The 21,645-nt window shown below is 31.9% G+C and overlaps 3 protein-coding genes across 4 annotated transcripts; 1 reads left to right on the forward strand and 2 right to left on the reverse strand.

Annotated features, from left to right (window-relative positions):
* The first annotated feature begins 739 nt into the window (after window positions 1–739).
* On the forward strand, window positions 740–1,990 carry LOC127901761 (uncharacterized). Its single transcript, XM_052439337.1, has one exon. It carries the CDS (start codon window positions 740–742, stop codon window positions 1,988–1,990), a length of 1,251 nt encoding a protein of 416 aa, XP_052295297.1.
* Window positions 1,991–6,194: 4,204 nt separating this feature from the next.
* LOC112499013 (BTB/POZ domain-containing protein At3g56230-like) lies at window positions 6,195–8,012 on the reverse strand. Its single transcript, XM_052439751.1, has 3 exons — window positions 7,896–8,012; window positions 7,454–7,669; window positions 6,195–7,004 (listed from the first exon to the last, which is right to left on the reverse strand). The coding sequence occupies exons 2-3, from the start codon at window positions 7,625–7,627 to the stop codon at window positions 6,564–6,566; spliced, it is 615 nt and encodes a 204-aa protein (XP_052295711.1). The 5' UTR covers window positions 7,628–7,669; window positions 7,896–8,012; the 3' UTR covers window positions 6,195–6,563.
* Window positions 8,013–9,729: 1,717 nt separating this feature from the next.
* Window positions 9,730–15,416, reverse strand: LOC102619621 (proline--tRNA ligase, cytoplasmic-like). 2 transcript variants are annotated; one of them, XM_006485950.4, is made up of 13 exons: window positions 15,273–15,416; window positions 14,844–14,922; window positions 14,637–14,722; window positions 13,902–13,994; window positions 13,619–13,735; window positions 12,879–13,066; window positions 12,363–12,429; window positions 11,921–12,043; window positions 11,651–11,803; window positions 11,164–11,448; window positions 10,801–11,019; window positions 10,336–10,429; window positions 9,730–10,113 (listed from the first exon to the last, which is right to left on the reverse strand). In XM_006485950.4, the coding sequence occupies exons 2-13, from the start codon at window positions 14,905–14,907 to the stop codon at window positions 10,049–10,051; spliced, it is 1,554 nt and encodes a 517-aa protein (XP_006486013.1). In that variant the 5' UTR covers window positions 14,908–14,922; window positions 15,273–15,416; the 3' UTR covers window positions 9,730–10,048. The 2 variants fall into 2 exon arrangements, with proteins under 2 accessions (XP_006486013.1, XP_006486014.1); XM_006485951.3 differs by lacking the exon at window positions 15,273–15,416 and adding an exon at window positions 15,066–15,150.
* Between the last annotated feature and the right edge of the window lie 6,229 nt (window positions 15,417–21,645).

Genomic DNA, 21,645 nt, shown 5'->3' on the forward strand with positions numbered 1-21,645 from the left:
CAATTACTCACCTGCTGTTTGCAGACGACAGCTTGGTCTTCTCTCGTGCATCAGTGGCTGAATGCAGGCATTTAAAAGGAATTTTTGATAAATATACTGCAGCATCAGGGCAGATTTTTAATTTCCAGAAATCCTCATTATTCTTCAGTGGCAAAATTCCAGAGCATCAAAGGGCTGCTATAAGGGGTATCTTTAATCTAAATATAGTCTCAAAGCACGAGAAATACCTCGGTCTTCCATCAATGCTTGGGAGAAAGAAGATGGGGTTCTTTAACGACATCAAACTGAAAGTGTTGAGCAAGATTGCAGGATGGCAGCATAAAATGTTGTCTAGTGGGGGGAAGGAAGTTCTGATCAAAGCAGCAGCCCAAGCAATTCCGGCGTATGCAATGAGTGTTTTCAAGCTCCCAAGAGGCTTTTGTGATGATATTCAGCGAGCTATAGCGAAGTTCTGGTGGGGCTCGAAAGGGGATAAGCGCGGAATCCATTGGCGGAAATAGGAGAAGCTCAGCCAGACAAAGATTAGAGGGGGGCTAGGATTTCGAGAGTTCACTTGCTTCAATCAAGCATTGGTAGCTAAGCAAGCATGGAGGTTACTGCAGTACCCAAATTCGCTAGTCTCAAGAGTCCTTCAAGCAAGATATTTCAGGAATTCCAGCTTTCTATGTGCGAAGGAAGGAGCCAATGCCTCGTATATTTGGAGAAGCATCATGTAGGGTAGGCATGTGATTAAGAAGGTATGAGATGGCGGATAGGTAATGGCAAGAAGATAGCAATTTTCTTGGATAACTGGCTGCCAAGACCAGAGACCTTCAGACCTATCTTCCCTCCATCATTGCCTGTAAGCTCAGTTGTTGCAGACTTAATTAAGGTTGATAATCAATGGGATGAAATAAAGCTTCGACAGCACTTCATGGATGCAGACATAGCAGAGATCCTCAAGATTTCCCTCCCAGCTGAGAAAGCAGAAGATGAAGTGCTTTGGCATTACGACAAAAGAGGGAACTACTCTGTCAATAGTGGGTACCAGCTAGCATTGAGATCAAAATTTTCAGATTCCACCAGCTGCACAGAGGCTTCCAACAAGTACTGGAGTGCCCTTTGGACACTGGAGCAGCCTGAGGAGCTTAAAATTTTCATGTGGAGGGACTCAAATAATCTACTTCCATCGGCGGAAAATCTGTGGAAAAGAAAGGTAGTGGAGGAGCCAACTTGTAAGCGATGCAAAATAAGTGTTGAGACTATCAGCCATGCTCTCTTGGAGTGCAAGGCAGCAAGAAAGATTTGGCTCCAATCCCCCTTTTCAGCCCCTAGCTTAGAAGCTAATTCTCAGGACATTTTTAGCACTCTGCAAAATATGGCTAAGGAGCTGAGGAAATCAAATCTGGAATTAATGGTAGCTCTGTGTTGGTCTGCCTGGTATGCTAGAAACAAATGTATCTTCGATGGCAGGGAGATTAATCCTATTATCTCAACTGCTAAAGCGGAGTCTGTATTGACAGCATTTCAGAGAGTTAGGAAGCCTCAGCAAGCTCACATCTCTATCTTCAGAAAAGAGAAACAGCATGAGTGGCTCCCCCCCCCCCCAGAGAATGTTTTTAAAGTTAACGTGGATGTTGCTATTAATTCACAGAATCTGAGTGCAGGAGTGAGGGCTGTGATTAGAGACTCTAATGGAAAGATAGTTGTGGCTGGGGTAAATCAGAACCTCCTAAAGGGGTCAGTTAGCTTGGCTGAAGCAGAGGCGGTGCTTTGGGGCCTTCAGCTGACAAGAAGTGCGGATGTATCCTCTTTGATTATTGAGTCTGATTGTTTAGAGGTGGTTCAGCTAGTGAACAACACCAAGGGCAGCAGATCAGAAATTTTTTGGACAGTTCTAGCAATCCAAAACCAGATGAAGAACTTCCAGAATGTTGTTGTCAATCACATTCCAAACATAGGATCAATTATTTATCCTATGTTTGACAAGCTTCACTTCAGATTAGATTAGGGCACTAAATTTGAATTTAGTTATAAAATCATGGGAGTAGCAATCCCAATTTACACTTGGGTTTTAGTTAGGATTAATTTTAAGAATAATTATTTATTTAATTAACCATATCTAATGTAATATTTAATTTAATAATCACTATATTAAAATTAATCATGAAAATTAATAATACCACTAATTAGTTGCTTTTGTATATATTATTTGGTAAGATTTTCATAAAATAAAAAATATTTAAAATATGTTTAAAAAATTAAATTAAACATTAAAATAATTTTTAAATTAAATTTATATTTTGTTTACTATAATTATAATTGCCTAATATCTAATTGATTTTTTATTAGTTGTCCTTTAAATTAATTTTAATAATTGCTTTATTATTAAATATTCATCAATAGTTCATATTTATATTTGAATGTCAACTTAAATGTTATTTAATTTCATTCAAATATAATTTAACATAGTTCAATCCGATACTATACCACACATAATACAATATTATATAATTCAATCTAATCCAATCAAATCTAATTCAATTTAATCCTAATAATTAGTTCAATCTAATATGGCATGCCAAACTTAATCTAACATGACAATTTTAAAACAAAGACTTTAGTAGTTTCTTTAATCTTAATAGATAACTGTTTATTCAAAAGTAGATGTCATTCATAAAGGAACAAGTGATTATGGTGATTTTATCAAATGAGCATGCAGTGCTCTACCTCTATTTGCTAGTGGAAAGGGGGAACTATGGAGGCCAACTTGAGATGTTTTTCGGAGAGGTCGAGGAGGCTGTTAGCTGGTGAAGAAGAAGTAATGGTGCTGGATGCAGCAGCTAAGGAATATATTCAGAACCTTCGTAGAGATATTGAAATCATTGCTTATTTTCTAACAGACCATCAATATGAACTAATTGAGCTTCCTCCAGGAAGTTTTGTCGCTGAATTGTTTATGAGAGAAATCAATTACTTGGTCCGTAAATGCGAGAAAGTCATTAACACATTAGCAAATGCAAATGGGTGGAAGTAAAAGTGGCCGTTCTTGCTCCGAGGAGTTATGTGATGATCTTTCACCACTCCAGTTTAAGATCACTGTAGCTAGCGCAATAAGCTCCACCCAGCCCATTCAATCTCAATGACATAGCCGAATCAAATGATAGATAAATTTCGTGGACTTTCTTGGGATAACAAGGTGATTTGGATTTGGAGGATAAGATGGAAGAGTTGCTGTATCTATTGATAGAGGGACAGTCTCAGCTTTCACTGGTTGCAATTATTGATACCATGGGATTTGGTAGAACTGCTTTCATTGGAGAGGCTTATAAAAGCAGTCATATGAAGAATTATTTTGATTGTTGTGCTTCGGAGTATTATCAGCTCAGTTTTGACATGATGTGGATGCCATAATGAAGTCTTTAATGCCTCTATCTGCGCTGAGTGAATTTTTGGATAAAGATTTCGAAATGAAGAAAAACACTCTTCACTATTACCTCAAAAACAAGAGGTATTTGATTGTGGTTCAGGATGTGTGGTGAGATATGGGATTTTCTTAAGGAAGCTCTCCCGGACATCAAAATGGAAGTAGAATTCTCACAGCCCTAATTGATGTTGTCAGTCCCAGCTCCTGCCGATTGGAAAATGGTGAGAAGATTCGTCTTGATTTAGTGCCCCCTAAAGGAAAATTAAGAGCTAGGTACGATGGGTGGCCTTTGGTTATTTTATACTATGGAAGTAAGCCATTAGAGAGTATTAAGCAGGAGGTGGAGGAGCACTTAGATTATCCTCTAATGTACAGTTTGTGGACGTTACCTTCACACTTGAAGCTGTGCTGGCTATAATTTTCTATCTTTCCTGAATCATTTGAGGTCTAGACCAGACAATTGTATCAGTTGTGGATAGCTGAAGCTTTTATACCAGACAATTGTGAGTCGACTGCTGAGGTACAGCCAAAGAATGCTCTGTTCCTAGTCCTTTTACATGGGTTTTGCTATTAGCAATTGCTGAACAAGTGGAATTTTGTCGTGAAGTAACTGAGAGACAACTACTAGAAGCTACTGAATCATGGAAAAATTTTAAGCGGGTTTCTTTTCTCGAATTTGTAATGTCTGGTTTCATTTCGTTTGAGCATTTCATTTCGTTAGAGCATTCTTCTGACACGTACCTCCATTCCTTGCTGCAAATTAGCCCACGGAGAGGCCATCTTGCCCCCGTGGATGGGGACAATATTTGCAAAAAGTTCAAATTCGAACGGATTTGAAAATCTACATTTTTTGAAGCATCTGATGTTGGATATTCCTTCCCTTAAAAGCCTTCCTTCATCATTATGCTATCGTCCGAGCCTTTACACTCTAGACATGCCATTGAGGTTCATAGAATGTGTGCCGGATGAATTTTGGAAGATGCGAAAACTGAGGCATCTAAATTTTGGTTACATCAGTCTGCCTGCGCATCCAGGTAAATATTGCAACTCTCTGGAGAGTCGCACTTTCATATCAGCCTTACATGCCAGAGATTGTACCCCGGATATTTTGGGCAGAATACCTAATCTTCAAAGTCTCCGAATAAGTGGAGATTTAAGTTATTATCACTCTACCAATGAGCCTTTGGTTCAGTGGAAGAGTCCTTGCATTTACAATGTTGAGTGCAAGAGTTCGAACTTCCATAAAAGTATTTATGGGGGTTATTTACAATCCTCCCTCAATTATCAAATAATTGAGTGGAGCTAGTCTATCCATCACGAAATGTGAGTGGAGTGGATAGCCTTCGAATATTTGAGAGGGTTTGAAGAATTTGGGTAGCGCTTATTCGAGGGTTTGAAGAATTTGGGAAAAAAAAGGTTATTATCACTCTGGGCTGTCTAGAAGCCTTGGCAAGTTGAGTTGCCTTGAGTCATTGAAGCTTGAGAATGAATGCCAGATGCCTGAGCACTCGCATATTCTTTTGGTCGAAAGCCAATTTCCTTAAAGTGTAACCCACTTGAGCTTTTGTAATACCGAGCTGGAGGATGATCCGATGCCAGCACCGGAAAAGCTTCTGCATCGTAAGATGCTCAAATTCAAGATTTATTCTTTCAAATGAATTTAATCCAATAGCACCAAATCCACCGCTTGGGAATTTCTACAGAGTACATAAGAAGTTTAATCACATGAAATTAACAAAAGTATATAATCCGAGAATGAAAATGAGCTGAAAGGATATCAGTGGCGACAAGAATTTGCATGGGATACGACAAGATAGTTGAGAAAATTGCATAATCCTGACTCTATACTCACCGTTTGCCTACGGCTTGAAGATTATCCAAATAAAAGCCGGATAATGAAAATATGCAAACTAAGGTGGCATTTGTTTCTTTTTTTTTTGTCTAAAATGTGAATAGACTTGAATTAATCTAAATTTTGAATATCTGAATCTGAATTATGTGTTTTTTTTTTGTATCTGAATTGTTAAAAATTAAATATTAAGTTATTTTTTTAATTTAAAAAATCTAAAAACTAATATTTTTAAATTTATGCCCTTACAAATTATAAATGCTAAACAAATAATAAACATCTCAAAGAATATAAATAAGATAATAAATTATCATAACATAAATCATATTCAATTGAATACAACTCTTTAATATTCTATATTATATATGTTAATCAATTTTATTATAGTTTATGATGTTTTTATATGAAAAATATTCATAAAAAATTATGAAGATAAATAATGCTAATGTGAAGAAAATAAAAAGATAAAAATAATTATAGTCTACCATTATATATTATCGTAATAATGCTAATTATAAAATTTAATTCACGTAAAGATAAAAAATAATTAATTATATAAGAATATTTTGGAGAATATCTTTTAATGATATTATTAAGACTTTTTAGATTAACCAAAAAGCTAAAAAAAATTAGTTTAATAGTTTAATGACTTAATGGCTGAAAATTTTCATTAAGTTGAAAAAACAAAAAGACTTAATGACTTAACTAATTAAAATCAATTAAGTCATTAAGTCAAAAAAAACAAACAAACAAACAAACAGCCCTAAGAGAACAAAACTAGGTGCCAATGTCTGATCAAAGATCAATACTTGTAAAAATTATATGAAAGATATTTATCATATTGCACTTCCGTAGTTCAATCCAGATGCGCGGACACTAAAGAAGTCAGACTCATTTCAAATAAATAAAGGGTAAATTTTACATCAGCTTTCGGAGAATCAATAAATAAACGTTTTTGGAAAATATGGGAGCATGTAATATTGCGCAAGTCTCCTTTCAACTGTTAAGGAAATTCAACATAGAATAAAAGAAGCCCTTTGTTTTAGTTTTATTTAAGTATTTATGCAACTTGGAGAGAAACAATATCTGCCCCATAGTGTAATGTAATGGCTCAAAGAAACTAAAAAAACACACCAAGATCCGGATGGAACACCAATCCCCACACCAGGAGGAGGAAAAAGGACCATCACAGATCAAGATCTTGATAAAACAACCATCGTCACTCTCAAAGAAAATTAATTGTTAATAAGACCAAGACAAGAATACAAAATTAGGTCATGGTTCAATGCATTAACATCACACAAACCCTCATTTCACCCACCCCAAAGATGTTTTGCTGTTCAAAAGTTCCCTTGTAATCAGCACGCTCAAATCCGGATACTTGGATGCAAAGTCTTCATATTCTTTAGTGAAAGCTATGCCGTCCATATTTTTTACAATTAAGCCCAATGCAGCAGCCATCAAAGCTTGATTTCGGCGAACATCTGCGATACTCAGATACTCAAGAGCATTTGAAGGGTTCAAAGACCTGAGAAAATACCTCTCACAGATCTCCATCAAGTAGCCGATTTCATACTTTTGGGATGCACGATATAATGTACGCGAGTGCTTCTCCAGCTTCTCCTCAGGCAAGCTCCCTGTGTAGAGAAAATCTAGAAGAAGCTTAAGCTCTTCGCGATTCTCAGGGAGCTTCCGAGTACCATCCGACAACTTATTTATTACTTTCTTGAAGTAGTTTGATCTTGCAGACTACATAACACATACAAACAGTATCATTTTAGCAAATACATATAGGTCTAACACAATGTATATATATACACTAAAACCAATCACAAGGGGGCAAAAAAAAAAAAAAAATTCATCCTACCCTGCAAGCATATGCATTTTGTTAATCTAGTGCAAAAATTTGCTAAAAAGAAAATGCTCAATTCGATGCTTGCATATTCATCAGAGTTGAAAATTTCAGAGTCCAGATTCCTATGTCATATGGACATGGACAATGTTGCTCACCTTATGATGAGGTGGCATTGACTTGTTATACAAAAATTTCAACACTGGTAACAAAATTGTGCTGCGTGCTCAATTGCTCATCATATAGTGATTGAAGTTGCTAACTAGCTATGAATATATAAAAGAGAAATATTAAAGACAGAGAAAGAATTACGAGTATGGCAGAATTACGAGTATGGCAGAATTACGAGTATGGCTTTGTGCGCAGGAAGAGGAGGCTGCTTATCGTCAGAAAAGAGTAGCATGTCATAGGGTGTCTGCTCTCTGAAAGAAGCATCAAATCCACCGAGGAATTCGAGTTTCTTCTTATTCAGCATCTCCCCATCATCATCATCATTATCATCATCTTCTTGTTCTTTCATATCACAGAACCGTGCCGATGCCTTTCGGAACGGCCGAGGGTCCTGACAAAAGGATAAACATACATCAACATATACATAGGGTTTTATTTGGAATGTGAATCAGCGTAACAATTATGATTCTCGTTGCCTTGCGAAAGTAAAATTTCCTGATTATAATCATGTTCAGCTATGGCCGAAAAAAATCTAAAACGATAGTAATACTAGCGGTAAATCAATTTCGAATTTTTACAAATTGTATATCCATTATCCTAACTAACAATAAACTAACCGTGTAAGCAACAATAGAAACGAGCAATATTATTGAACAAAGGCAGCAAAATAATCGAGCGGATTCGAAACAAGCATCATCTATCCTAAGTCTAATTCTATAGCGCCCAAGTTCAGAATTAACAGTCCACGAAAGTTTGAAAATAATACCATGATATTTCAATTTAGGGAAACGGTGGGGTGGCGTAGCTCGAATGCCGGCTGTCGTCGTGTTGATTGTTTGGGGGTTTGTGCGTATTCCGGAAGAGTTGTTATATTTAATTCTTAATATATATCTCCATTCTCTCTCTCTCTCTCTCTTTTTTTTCTTTTCCAAATTGATCTGGCATTAAATTATCAGTTATTTTTTTTAAACTGATTTGATACGGACTGTTACTTTCCAATTGAAAAATTACTGTATTTTCCATTGAAGCAGTTGGATAAGCAGGTATATCCAATTAGAATCTGATTATAGCATTGACTCCAATTTGTGGTAAGTTTTTTTTTTCTCTCGTTCCAGAGTTTCAATCTTCACTGATCGAATAAGTTCACATGCTGTATTTTCCTTTTGTTCAATAGATTTATTTGACAAAAAATCCTTAATGCCCTTTTGTTTTGGTTGCTTCAATTTTGCCGAAAAGCTGAAGGCACCGGTATGCCACAAGCTGCAGCCAGAGTTACAATATCAGCGGACAATGACATCCAGAATTGTTCCTGTTCAGTCTTCATTTACAAATAAGTCCTTATGGGTACATTTGGTGTGCCGCATTGTATTGGACTATACTGGATTATAATAAAATGTATTGTATTGGAATGTATTAAATAATATAGTATCACGTTTGGTAGAGTATGGAATGTATTATATATTTTTATTATTTAATAATATTAAATAGCTATTATTTATTTATTTTTTAAATAAATATTATATGAATTTAATAATATTTTAATATTAAGTTAATTTATTATTTAGATTTATTAATAAAAGTATAATTATCTGCAGTAGATTTCAGCATCTTTTCTTATTTATTAATTAAACATAAATTAATATGTTAAAGAAATATTATATTTGATTTGTATTGAATTTAATAACTAATATAAATAATAGTTAAAATAGAAAAAAGAGATGTGCAATTTAGACACGCATGGGTAGGCGGGTCTTACTTGCACCTCAATTGCCGCACAATCTTTCCAAACCATGCAATTGTTTTTTGCAGCCAAACACGGGTCTGAATTTATATTACAAGACAGACCCTTGTAGACCCGCCCGCCAAACATACCCTATGAGTTATCTATAATGCAGGAGGAGCAATGCTAGATATCCCAGTGTCTGAGTTCCTCTTTAATGTCACAACTGATGTAGTATTCATCTATTGGATGATCTAATACAAGTTATGAAATTAATCATTCAATAGATGAATGACACACAGTATTGAGACTCAAATATTTGGATTCCGAGCATTATTAGAAACGGGAGAATTCTAGAGATTTCTTCTAAAGTGGTTCTTTGGGTTGTTTTTATTTGCATTCAATAACTATTCTATTTGATGATTCTACTGGTATTTTATGTCTTCACCGAAGCCTGAGCATGAATTGTTTAGTGATGGGCTGTCCTGGACATGTATTGTTCATAGATTTTAATATTTATGATCTTTTGTTATGATATCTATTATTCTATTTGCAGTTGCATTTGTTTTAACATAATCATCTCAATATCTCATGCTGATTTGTGGATTCTTAGATTTTATGCTTTCAAATGAATTTAATCCAATAGCATCAAATCTGCCACTAGGGAATTTCTGCAAAATATACAAGTTTTATCACATGAAATCAACAAAAAGTATAATTCAACAACAAAATTGAGCTGAAAGGATACCAGTGGTGGGGAGGAATTTGGCATATGACATGATAGTGGCAAAATCCCACAATCATGGAGTCACCCGTTTGCTCATGGCTAGAACAATTATTCAAATGAAAGCCACATAATGAAAAAAAATACAATCTAAGAAAACAAAACTGAATGTGAGTGTCTCATCAATGATCAATCCCAGTGAAAATAAAAAGTTATCCTATTGCAACTTCTGCAGTTCAATCCAGATGCTCCAACACTAAAGAAATCAGACACACCTCAAACTAGTATAGATTAAAATGTTATGTCAGCTTTCCGAGAGTCAAAATCTAGTAACTCCTGCCCCAATAGGTCCACTTCTTTGCAGGCTTCCCAGAAGCAAAACATAGAGTGCCTACCAAATTTTGAAAAAACAAATCAATAAATTAATAAATTCAAATATTAAGAAAATATGAGAACATGAACTATTAAAATGAACGCACAAGTCTTGTTTCAACTTTTCTGGAAATTCGCTAAAGAATAACAGAAGCCCTCTGTTTTAGTTGTATTCAACTTAAAAGAGAAACAATATCTGCCCCGTAGTACTTAAACAGATTTCAATTCCAACTGACAGTACCTTCAGGGACTTCCGGCTGCTCCAATGGGGAACAAAGGGTCTTAGCTGCTCCCATCTCACCCTTGGTACGTGCTTTCACATCTTTCTCCACCTCCTACAGAAACGACACAGAGAAAGAAAAATGATTAACAGACAACACAAAAATTGGGAAAAATATGCACTCCCTGCCCCAAGAGCGGGCATATTCAGAACAATAATTCATTATAACACAGAGTTAACTGCAATATGAACAGAAAAATTTAATTGCACGTGTGATTTAAGTGCAAATTTCTTATAAAAGATCAAGCTCCAATTAAAAGAAAGCTCTCATCAAATAATGAAATGAATAAGCACCATGAGGTAAAGGAATTGCTGGAAGATAAAACATAAGTAACAATTAGAAGTTTAGAACTTCTGGTTCAATGTTAAAGGAAGCAACATCTATAGTTTCACAGGATAACCAGTTCCGATTCTAATTTGACGTACCTCCTCATCACACCATGGAGCCAAGATCATTTTCCTTTGGCCAAGAGCCTCCACAAATTCATCCCAAGTTTTTACAATTTGAATGCAAGCATCTCGTCTTTGTTTTGCAGCAACAAACAAGCTTTCTTGAACCTCCTCAAGAAGTTCTTTTACTCTCTCGACCAAGGAGCCCCTAGGCAGATCAATTTTTGCTCCGTTGTCACGGCGAACAGCACGTACCTGTGGATTGAATCGATATGCATAAATTTCCAGTTCATCAATCATACCAGCAACGGAAAAGGCAATATGTGCGGCAATATCAGGAAATAATGAACATCGAAGGAAGTGCAAGTAAACATAGAGAACAACAAAGGCTGTCCTTACCTGATCATTTGCCAAGTCTTTTGGTCCTATTTCAATCCTAAGGGGGACACCTTTCATTTCCCAGTGTGAGTACTTCCATCCAGGTGAGTAGTTGTCTCTAAAGTCAGAATTAGCACGAATACCTGCCTCACACAATTTTTCAACAGTTGCAGTGCATGCATCAAAAATTCCTTGAGTATCAGCATCTTTGTAAGGCACAGGAATGACAATTACTTGCACAGATGCAACTTTGGGTGGCAGCATCAAGCCCTTGTCATCCCCATGAACCATCACCATGACCCCAATCTGTACAAATTTTGAACTCGTTAATAAATAGTTATTGAAGAGATGAAGGAACATAATATTAAATATTCACTTTCTTCAGGTTAAAATACATAGAACTATTCAAAACAAAGATAATAAATAATGCAAAAGACTAAATATTAGAAGTACCAAACATTAAATGAAAATAATCAAACTCAAACAAATAACATATACAAAAGCTTACTGTTCGAGTAGTATAGGCCCAGGAATTCTGCCAGGCCATAGCCTTCTCTCCCTTCTCATTTTCAAAGATTATCTCAAACATTTTTGAAAAATTTTGCCCCAAGCAATGTGAGGTTGCACCTTGTATACCACGACCAGTGTTTGGGATAAATGCCTGGCACAGCGAAACATACACATTTTCAACCCAGGCACATTGATGAATGCAGATGGCTCGACCTTGTTAAATCTTTGGAGCAGGATAACTAAAGTTTGCATGTTAATTATTAGTTACCTCGACAGTTGTTGTGTAAAGCCCACCTGCAAACTTTTCTAGTTCACTCTTTTTGCCCTTTATAACAGGAACAGCCAAGAATTCTTCATAAATACGCCTGTAGAGTTCCAATATCTGAAGGACCTGAAAACAACAGCAATTAACCACAACAAACAAAATGCCATGTCCAACATGAATTGAACTTCTAAGAGGCATGAAGGGAAAAAGCAGAAAGGAAGCAATGCTGCTGCTGACATTTAATGCAGTTAAAAACATAAGTGATTTTCTCCATATTATAATGTTAAAATACATGTACGGGCACAACTAAAAATGTAGATAAGAAAATAAAATTTAGTCCACCTCCAGAATATACATAGAGGTTTTACACTATATATGGTACATCTAGATTTCATCAGCGTTTTAGAGCTTATGTGCAAAAAGTTCCCCAAGTATGCTATCATACCTCATCATCTGCTTCTGACTTGGTTGCAAAAGCAGTATGCCCTTCCTGCCAGAGAAATTCACGACTCCTACAACAAGAAAAATATGCCCAATAAATAACTAACCAGATTCTAGAAGTTTTCATCCAGGAGGTTCTTAAAAATGTCATCAGGCCATTGCATGAATACTTGATCAACGCTAATATGCAAAACAAGAGATAAAAAACGAAACAAAAACGAAAGAAGATTTACAAAATTGTTGTGGTTATAGAGTGTATAAATATTAAACATCTTCCATTACAAATAAAAGGGATGCACTATTCTACCCAAAAAAAAAAAAACTGACTAAAAATAATAAGCAAGCACACCATAAGGATCCACATCACCAGCAAACTTGGAATACTTGAAGCCTTTAGAGTAAAATTGCTGATTAAAAGCAAAGACATCTCATCATCAATACAGAACCAATTTCTATAAACATGCTGAAAATAAAATCAAATGGATGACACTAGAAAGCAACCTGATTAACATAAACTAACCTGATAAATGGGGTAGGATTGCTGAATTCCCAACGGACAACATTGCACCACTGGTTAAGTTTCAATGGCAAGTCACGATGCCCCCTTATCCACTTCGAAAAGTAGGGATACATCACAGTTTCACTAGTTGGGCGAATTGCAATAGGAACCTCTAAATCAGATTCGCCTGATTTTGTCACCCACGCAACCTGGAAAACAAATTATCCCAGTGTTCATACTTCTTTCCTTTGCCATATAGCATTTTTCAAATTACTCTTCAGAAAAATATAGTAAAGGAATGAACTCCATTGTTCTTAAAAGAAAAGCTAATAAACAATATAGAATAGGAGTTTTCTTTAACCAAACACCTCCAATCTAAAAGCAGCTAACACAATACTACTTACTAAACACAAAAGTAGAAGTGGGAAGAAATATATGGATCAGTTTCTAATGAAAACAAACTCTATAAAATGTTTGCATGCAACACAAACAAGAGATGCATGTTTATAACCTAGATCACTAGTACTCCTTCCAATAGCAGACAACCCAGATATTTAAGGAACATTCCAACATGTTCCTGAAGGGAAGAGTAACTGTGTAAGTCACACTCCACATTAAAGTGAACATTTTCCAAAAGAGTAACCAAGGAGTTTAAAAATGACAGATGAAAAATGACATACGAATCACATAGATGAAATTCTACACAAAAGATGTTACCAAAATTTCATATTACCATCGTGCAAAAGAACTCAAACTCTTACCTCTGGAGCAAATCCCTCAATGTGATCCTTCTCCTTTTGTAAAACAGTGGGGGATACGAAGAGAGGAAAGTAACAATTCTGAATTTTCATTTTTTTGATTTCTGCATCAAAGAATTTCTGCATATTGAAACCATTAATTAGTCAATCATACAGATATTCAATCTAAATCTTTATTAAGCACAATAAACCAGATACTCCAACCAAAACAACAGTTTCATGAATGGAAGAGTATCGATATAAAAGAATAAACATTAATGGACTTAGAAATGAGCTTCAAACTTACCTGCATGGTCTCCCAAATTGAAATTGCCCAAGGCCTCATGATATAACAACCAGAAATATCATAGTATTCAATCATTTCACCATTGACAACTACCTACAGAGATTGAATAGGAATAATTTTAAGATTCAATGCTTTCAAGCAAGTATATGAACTCTATAAATACAAAACTCAGTGAATAGCAAAAGCATTGGACCAGCAACCCCAACGCACATGCCTGCATGATTATAGATCTCAAGGTAGAGGTGAATCAGAACATATGTGGTCAGCCAAAAAAAATGACAAAGAAGCAATAAACCAAGAGGGGTGATACAACCCAATTCAGGGATGACCATCTCTCTAGAGTCAACAGCCACTAAACATTACCTACAAGAGTTTATGTACAAATGATAAAACCGTTTTGCCAACTATTTCAGAGAACTCCTAACTTCTGCCACAGAATGGAATTCTTTCTTTAACATCTTTTTCCATTTCGGTACTAGGAGTACAGAATTTCAATCAAGTATTGACCAAACAAATTGCTAACAAATTTCTATCAAGCATTGACCACAGAAATTTTCAAATATTGATGCTCTACATATCAAAAAATGATCTACTTTAGATGATGAGTGGCTAGGATACTTTTTTTTTCCCCCAAAAAACATGAGTGATTGATAGGATAATTAAAACCAATGAAATATGCTTACGTACAATCATTGGAGGAACTCAAAAGTACAAAACTAAACACCTTAAACATACCTCTGAATACCATTCACCAAAGTTATCATCTTTCTTGTAGGAGAGACCTAAGCCAGTTTCTTTCTTCAACTCCTTCTTCTTACCTCCTACAAAAGTTAACAACACAGAATTAGGAGAATACTCAAATCAGACAGATATCGGACATGCATCAGCAAGCACAAAATACATAAATGTCATACACTCGTGAACCTTAACAGTAGTACTTACCACCGCCCGCATCAGCTTTAGGCTTTGCTTTAGCTATAGGCTTTTTCTCCTGACCACCAGCCATTTTCTAAACTAAATCCTGAACACAATACATGAACATCCATTCAGATACAAGTACTGAACTGCTAACCAAACTAAATCGACTCATACATAACTAGACTTTAGCTAATCACCAAACAGCAAAATACATAAACCCAAAAGCCAAACTTATCCGAAGAAAACCTTCGAATAACTTCTATCAATTAATTGGATCAGAAAAAAACAATCTTCAAAGCACCGACACGCCAGACATTACAAAATGCCAAAGATGAGCTCAAAATGCTACATATTCCAATAATCCATTCATTCCATTAATCGTATTGATAGTCTACTTCAAGTCATACATAAATAAAAGTTCATAGAAATTATTACAAAAACAATAAAACTCACAAACGGTGGTAACTGCGTGGGGTGCGGCGAGCGTGTGCTGCTTTTTGTTCTGTTCTTTGCCGCTGAGCTTTCAGATCAGTTGTTTTGTTTTTAATTAAATAAAGGGTTTTTCTATGATGTTGTAATTTTTTTTACAGCATTAATAATATTTTAATTGTGTATCATTAGATTAAATTTAATGGTATATAATATTTGTATTAAAAATAAAAATAAAAATAATAGTAAACAGATGGTTAACCTTGGAGAAATTTTGAAAAATAATTGTGACCACCCTTAGAGTTTGAAGTAATTTCACTTAAATAACATATTTTATTTAAAATTACTTTTTAACTCTCCTTTAAATTTATATTGTGATAATTTTTTTTAAATAAATCTTTCAAAATCTATTACCATTAAGTATAAAATATAATATGAAGTATGTTATTTAACACAAATCAAATAAATAAGTTACAATTGTAAAATTAATTATATATAATATAACACTAGTAAATAACATAACTAAATATATATACTTAAGTAAATGTCATAAGTACATCAATAAACTCATTGGTGAGATTGCTTGTAATCTAAAAAAACTTAATCACACATATTTTAATAAAATTTAATATCTTATATCAAAATATTCATTATTTTATTTATTATTAAGGACCGTTGTATAATTGATTATGAAGTATATATTATTTTTAACACTAATTTAATATATCTATTCTCTAAGCTTTTTATTTAGGATTTCTCTATAATATTGTATGAGTTTTTACAGCATTGATAATAGGATTGTTGTGGACTCTTAGATGTTAGGGTTTTCATGTTTACCATTCATTTGACATAATGAATAAAAAATTAGTTATTTAAATCATAACATGTAATCTTCATGTTGCAAGTAAATATATATTTTTTATTTTTAATTAATTGATAAAAGAAAATTTATATTATAATGGATAAAAATCCCACAATCAATAATGGGATCATTAGATTTAATATTAGAATCTTTACCCTTAATTTAATTTTAATGGATAAGTAATTATGTAACAAGTAATCTGCAAGTTGTGATATTTTTTCATATTTTAAATTATTTTTTATCTAATCAATCGATAAATATTTTAAATCATCAAAAAATGAAAGAAATACAAATAATTTTGGAATTAAAATTATTATGTATTAATCCTCTTACTTTACAATTTTACATTTTTTTCACTTTTACATTTAGTATTAGAAATATATTTAATAGCATTAAAAAATGTAATTAATAAGTAATGTTATTTCAATAATACTTTATATAAAGATATTACATAAAGTCTTATAATAATTTGTATTGTCTGAATTTAATTACAAACCATTAATACCTAAACAATAATGATAATAGAAGTTATTGTAATAAAATATTTTTATATATTTTATTAGTAATATTATGAGTCACAACAAATGAGAAATATTTTATTCACCAATGAAAAAAATATATATATGGCTATATAAATATATAGTGAGAAATATTTTAATTTAAATTTTTAACAAAAAATTAAACTATTAATTTCATGCAATTCAATTGCGGAGGATATGACAATATAAAATGTTGTTTTGACTTTTAATATTAACCATTAGACTATAAAACATTAATGGCTCAAATATTGTGTCAAAATTTTAAGTTCAAGTATCCCAATCCATGTCTTTAAAATGGAAATATAAAAACATGCAATGAATTTTTTTCTCATTTTGTCATTAAATATTATTGGATGCAATATTTTATTTATTGTCACTATTACTTATCATAATAAAAGCAATGACTCTTAGTAACATAAAAAATTTATAATTACAATCAAAGAATAATAATAAAATAATTTTTCATGATTCATAAACTAAAGTTAATTAGGAATATCTGTTAGATTAAACTTTTATGAAATTAACTAAGTGACATTTGAAAATAAAATGAAAACAAGCTTATTAAAGTTAAATTTTATAAGGCTTGGATAATTTTCTACCATGTAAATAAAAATATAAAAAAGATTTTCTTTCCTATTTTTTTCCACGTAAATATTATTGGAGGTAATATTTTATTCATTGTCACTAGTAATTACCGTAATAAAAATAATGACTCTTAGTAACATAAAATTTTATAATTACAATCAAAGGATGTCAGTAAAATAAATCTTTCATGATTCATAAACTAAGGCTCATTAGGAATATATATTAGATTTAACTTTTATGAAATTAACAAAGTGATATTTGAAAATAAAATGAAAATATATAGCCTTGTCAAAATTGAAATTCCTATCATGTAAGAATATTAATTATAAGATAAACAAAAATAATATATACTTTATGATCAATTATACAATGGTCTTAGTATTATATAAAATAATGAGCATTTTAATATGCGATTTTAAATTTTATTAAAACATGAGTGATTAAATAGTTTTTAAGTTACAAGCAATCTCACCAATGAGTTTATTGATGTAACTATGACGTTTACTTGAGTATATGTACTTAGTTGTGTTATTTATTAGTATTATATCATTTATAAATTTTGTAATTGTAATTTATTTATTTGATTTATGTTAAATAACCTACTTCATATTATATTTTATACTTAATGGTAATAGATTTTTGAAGATTTATTTATAAAAAATTATCACAATACAAATTTAAAGGAGAGTTGAAAAGTAATTTAAAATAAAATATGTTATTTAAGTGAAATTGCTTCAAACTCTAAGGGTGGTCACAGTGACTTTACAAAAATTTCTCCACGTCTTAAATGGTTAACAAAGTGCTTACCATTATTTTTATTTTTTGCTTTAGCAAAAATATTGTATACCATTAGATTTAATCCAATGATACACAATTTAAACATTATTCATGCTGTAAAAAAAAATTACAGCATCCTAGAGGGACCCTTAAATAAATGAAAAAAAATGCAGGCATTTCAGCCGCCCCCTGCCAGAAATCTAGGTGGGTTAGCAAAGTGTAAACACAGAAGTCAGAACTAGGGTTGGCAAAAACGGGTCCGGGTATCACAATGCCCAGACCCGGCACAATTTTTAAATATCCGGCCGGGGTTTAATCCGAGTACCTAAATTTGTATTTTTTTAAATATTATATATGTATATTTTTTTTGTAATTTTATAAGTTTTAAATTTATTTTAATAAAATTTGACATGAAAATATAAATTTTAAGTGTTTAAAACTTTAGACACGTGTAATAGATGAGTCACATAAATATAAATATTTAAAATAATATATATTTTATAATTTTTTTTAATAAAATCCGGGACCGAATTTATCAAGTGATGTCTAGGTAAGAATACAAACTATAATTGTAATTGTTAAAAAAAAAAAAACACACACACACACACACTCTCTCTCACAGAGAAATGCAAGTGATCACAAAATGTAAGTTCTTATTTCAGTTCTAACTTTTGTAGTCCACTCATCTAATCAGGTGGTGAATTTTGTAATTCATAAAAATACTTACGCATTATCCAATAGATAAGTTACCCAATTTCAATAGTAATTATAACAACAATTCTAATTACAACTACAACTATTAATTACAATTAAAACTATAATTATGATTATAGTAAAATCATAAGATAATAAGCTTCGATCATACAGATACACAATTGTATTTTAATATTGTAGACTTGAAATCCACAAACTTCATTTTCATTTTTTTTATATTTGTTGCATATAAATTCGAATAGACCGTGTTCTCATTGGGGTGCTTACTTTGTTTGGGTGTTGGAATGGATCATTATAAATTACCAAAATATCCTAAGTTACTTATTGTCCGTATTATTATTATTGTTGTTGTTGTTGTTGTTATTATTATAGTAACAACAATGTGATGATGATGATGATGATAATGACGACAACGACAACAACAATAATAATAATAACGATGATGACGACGACAATGATAATAATAAAATATTAAAAATATTTTAATCAGCATACAAGTACTAGATGATTCGTCGTTTATAGTTTTGTTAACATCCAATAAGATTAGAGACGAACGATGTGTCATCCATCTTGTTATTACAACCGATGTGTAAATATGCATCATCGTTAATGTTTTCAACAAAAACTACCTATTGTTGTTATCGTTACTATAGAGACATCTTGTCACTGTTATTATTTCTTGAAGAATGATGCATCGCATGCATAATTAATTTCAAAAGGATTTTAATAAAAGTAAGCGATTTTTACTGTTTCTAACAGTTGCATGGATTGTAATTGTAAAAGTTAAATTAAAAAAAACACACACACACAAACACAGAGAAATGGGAGTGATCACAACATTTGAGTTCTAATTTCAGTCCCAACTTCTGTGGACCACTTATCTATTAGATGATAAATTTTTAATTTATAAAATTACTTATCTGCATTCTAGTACATGAGATACCCAATTTTAATAGTAATTATAATAACAATTATAATAACAATTAAAACTACAATTATGATTATAGTAAAATAACAAGATAATGAACTTCAGTCAGAGAAATACACCATTGTATTGTAATATTACAGACTTGAAATCCACAAACTTCATTTTTACTTTTTTTTCCCATATTTGTTGCATATGTAATTAGAATAGGTTGTATCTCCATTAGGATGCTTATTTTGTCTTGGAATCAGAATGTACCGTTTCAAGTTACCAAAATGTCATTATTTAATTATTGTTCTTAGTATTATTATTATCTATTATTGTAGTAACAACAACAATAATTATGATGATAATGATCATGATGATGATGGTAATAATAATAACAATGACAATGCTAATAATAAAATATTAAAAATATTTTAGTTGCCACACAGGTACTAAATGATTCATCATTTATAATTTTGTGTAGAAACAACTTGACTTCTAGAAAAATTATGGACGAATGGTGCGTCATCCATTTTATTACAACAATTGACATGCATAAATATTATGTGCCGGCGCATTCTATTTATGTATCGTCATTTATTTATTTTTTTAAAAAATGACTTGTATTTCTTATCCTTATTTTGTAGACGTCATGTCATCTTATTTATTCTTTGAAGAACGACACGTCATTTGTGGTGTTGAATTCTAAATGATTTTAATAAAAGTAAGCAATTGTACGGTTTTTAATAGTTGCATGGAATAATAATTATTACAATTGTAATTGTTAAAATAAACACACACAGAGAGAAATGCAAGCGATCGCAACTATTGAGTTATAATTTCAGTCCCAATTTCTGTAAGCCACTCACCTATTAGATGATGAGTTTTTTAATTTATAAAATTACTTATCTACAATCCAATAAATGAGTTACTAATTTTAATAGTAATTAAAATAACAATTTCAATTAAAACTATAACTATTAATTACAGTTAAAACTATAATTATGATTATAGTAAAATAATAAGATAATAAGCTTCAGTTATAGAAATACACCATTGTCTTCTAATATTGTAGAATTGAAATCCACAAACTTCATTTTTATCTTTTTTTTTCATATTTGTTGCACATGAAATTTAGAATAGCGTGTGTTTCAATTTGAGTGCTTATTTTATCTTAGAATTAGAATGGACTATTACAAGTTACCAAAATGTCATTGATTAGTTATTGTCCTTAGTACTATGATTATCTATTATTATAGTAACAATAATACTGATGATGATGATAATAATAGTAGTAATAATAATAATGACAATGATAATAATAATCATCAATAAAATATAAATGTGCTTTCTCTCTCTTGTTTATCATTTTCCTATGTATAATAATTATTTAAAGATTGTATTTATTAAATATATTAACTTTTATTTCATAGTTACTCAAATAAGACTTAAATGAAATTAACATAAGTAATATTATTTTATCCAAAGAAATTATAAATAAATAAGTGATTTTAATTACTATCTTTTGTGGCGTATATATATGTGTTATACATCTTTGAATCTGAATCTATGAAATCTCAGAATAAATCTATTAATATCTTCTAAGCTACCAAATTTTAGGAGAGATTAAATACAAAACAAATAATAAGTGAGGAAACGAAAATGGTAGCAAAGAGGAGAGAAAATGTTGGCGGCAGAGAGTGAAAGATATTACAAAATGTTGGAGAAGAAAAAACGGATGCGAGGAGAGAGAAAATGTACATAAATAATAAGATCTAAAAAGACTAACACCATTTAATCTAACTATTAATAAGATTTTAATCCAAATGTCTAAACTAATGTAAAATTATACTACTGTTGATTCACCTCCTATTTATATGTTTATTAAAAGTGTTAGTCTATTTCAACTAAAATTTATTACTTAAAAATTTTAAGACAATTATCCATTGACTACATGTTTTTTCATTTTTAAAAAAAATACATATATATATTTTTTTTTATAAAATTCCA

The sequence above is a fragment of the Citrus sinensis genome, chromosome 4 (genome assembly GCF_022201045.2).
Source record: "Citrus sinensis cultivar Valencia sweet orange chromosome 4, DVS_A1.0, whole genome shotgun sequence".
Taxonomy (NCBI): Eukaryota; Viridiplantae; Streptophyta; class Magnoliopsida; order Sapindales; family Rutaceae; genus Citrus; species Citrus sinensis.

Coding starts and splice junctions, on each gene's coding strand:
- LOC102619621 (XM_006485950.4), bottom strand. CDS start 14,907: ATGGCTGGTGGTCAGGAGAAAAAGCCTATAGCTAAAGCAAAGCCTAAA. Junction 13,995..14,636: donor TTGGTGAATGGTATTCAGAG/GTATGTTTAAGG, acceptor CAATCTCTGTAG/GTAGTTGTCAATGGTGAAAT. Junction 12,044..12,362: donor AGTCAGAAGCAGATGATGAG/GTATGATAGCAT, acceptor TGTTGTTTTCAG/GTCCTTCAGATATTGGAACT.
- LOC112499013 (XM_052439751.1), bottom strand. CDS start 7,627: ATGAAAGAACAAGAAGATGATGATAATGATGATGATGATGGGGAGATG. Junction 7,005..7,453: donor CTGCGCACAAAGCCATACTC/GTAATTCTGCCA, acceptor TGTGTTATGTAG/TCTGCAAGATCAAACTACTT.
- LOC127901761 (XM_052439337.1), top strand. CDS start 740: ATGAGATGGCGGATAGGTAATGGCAAGAAGATAGCAATTTTCTTGGAT.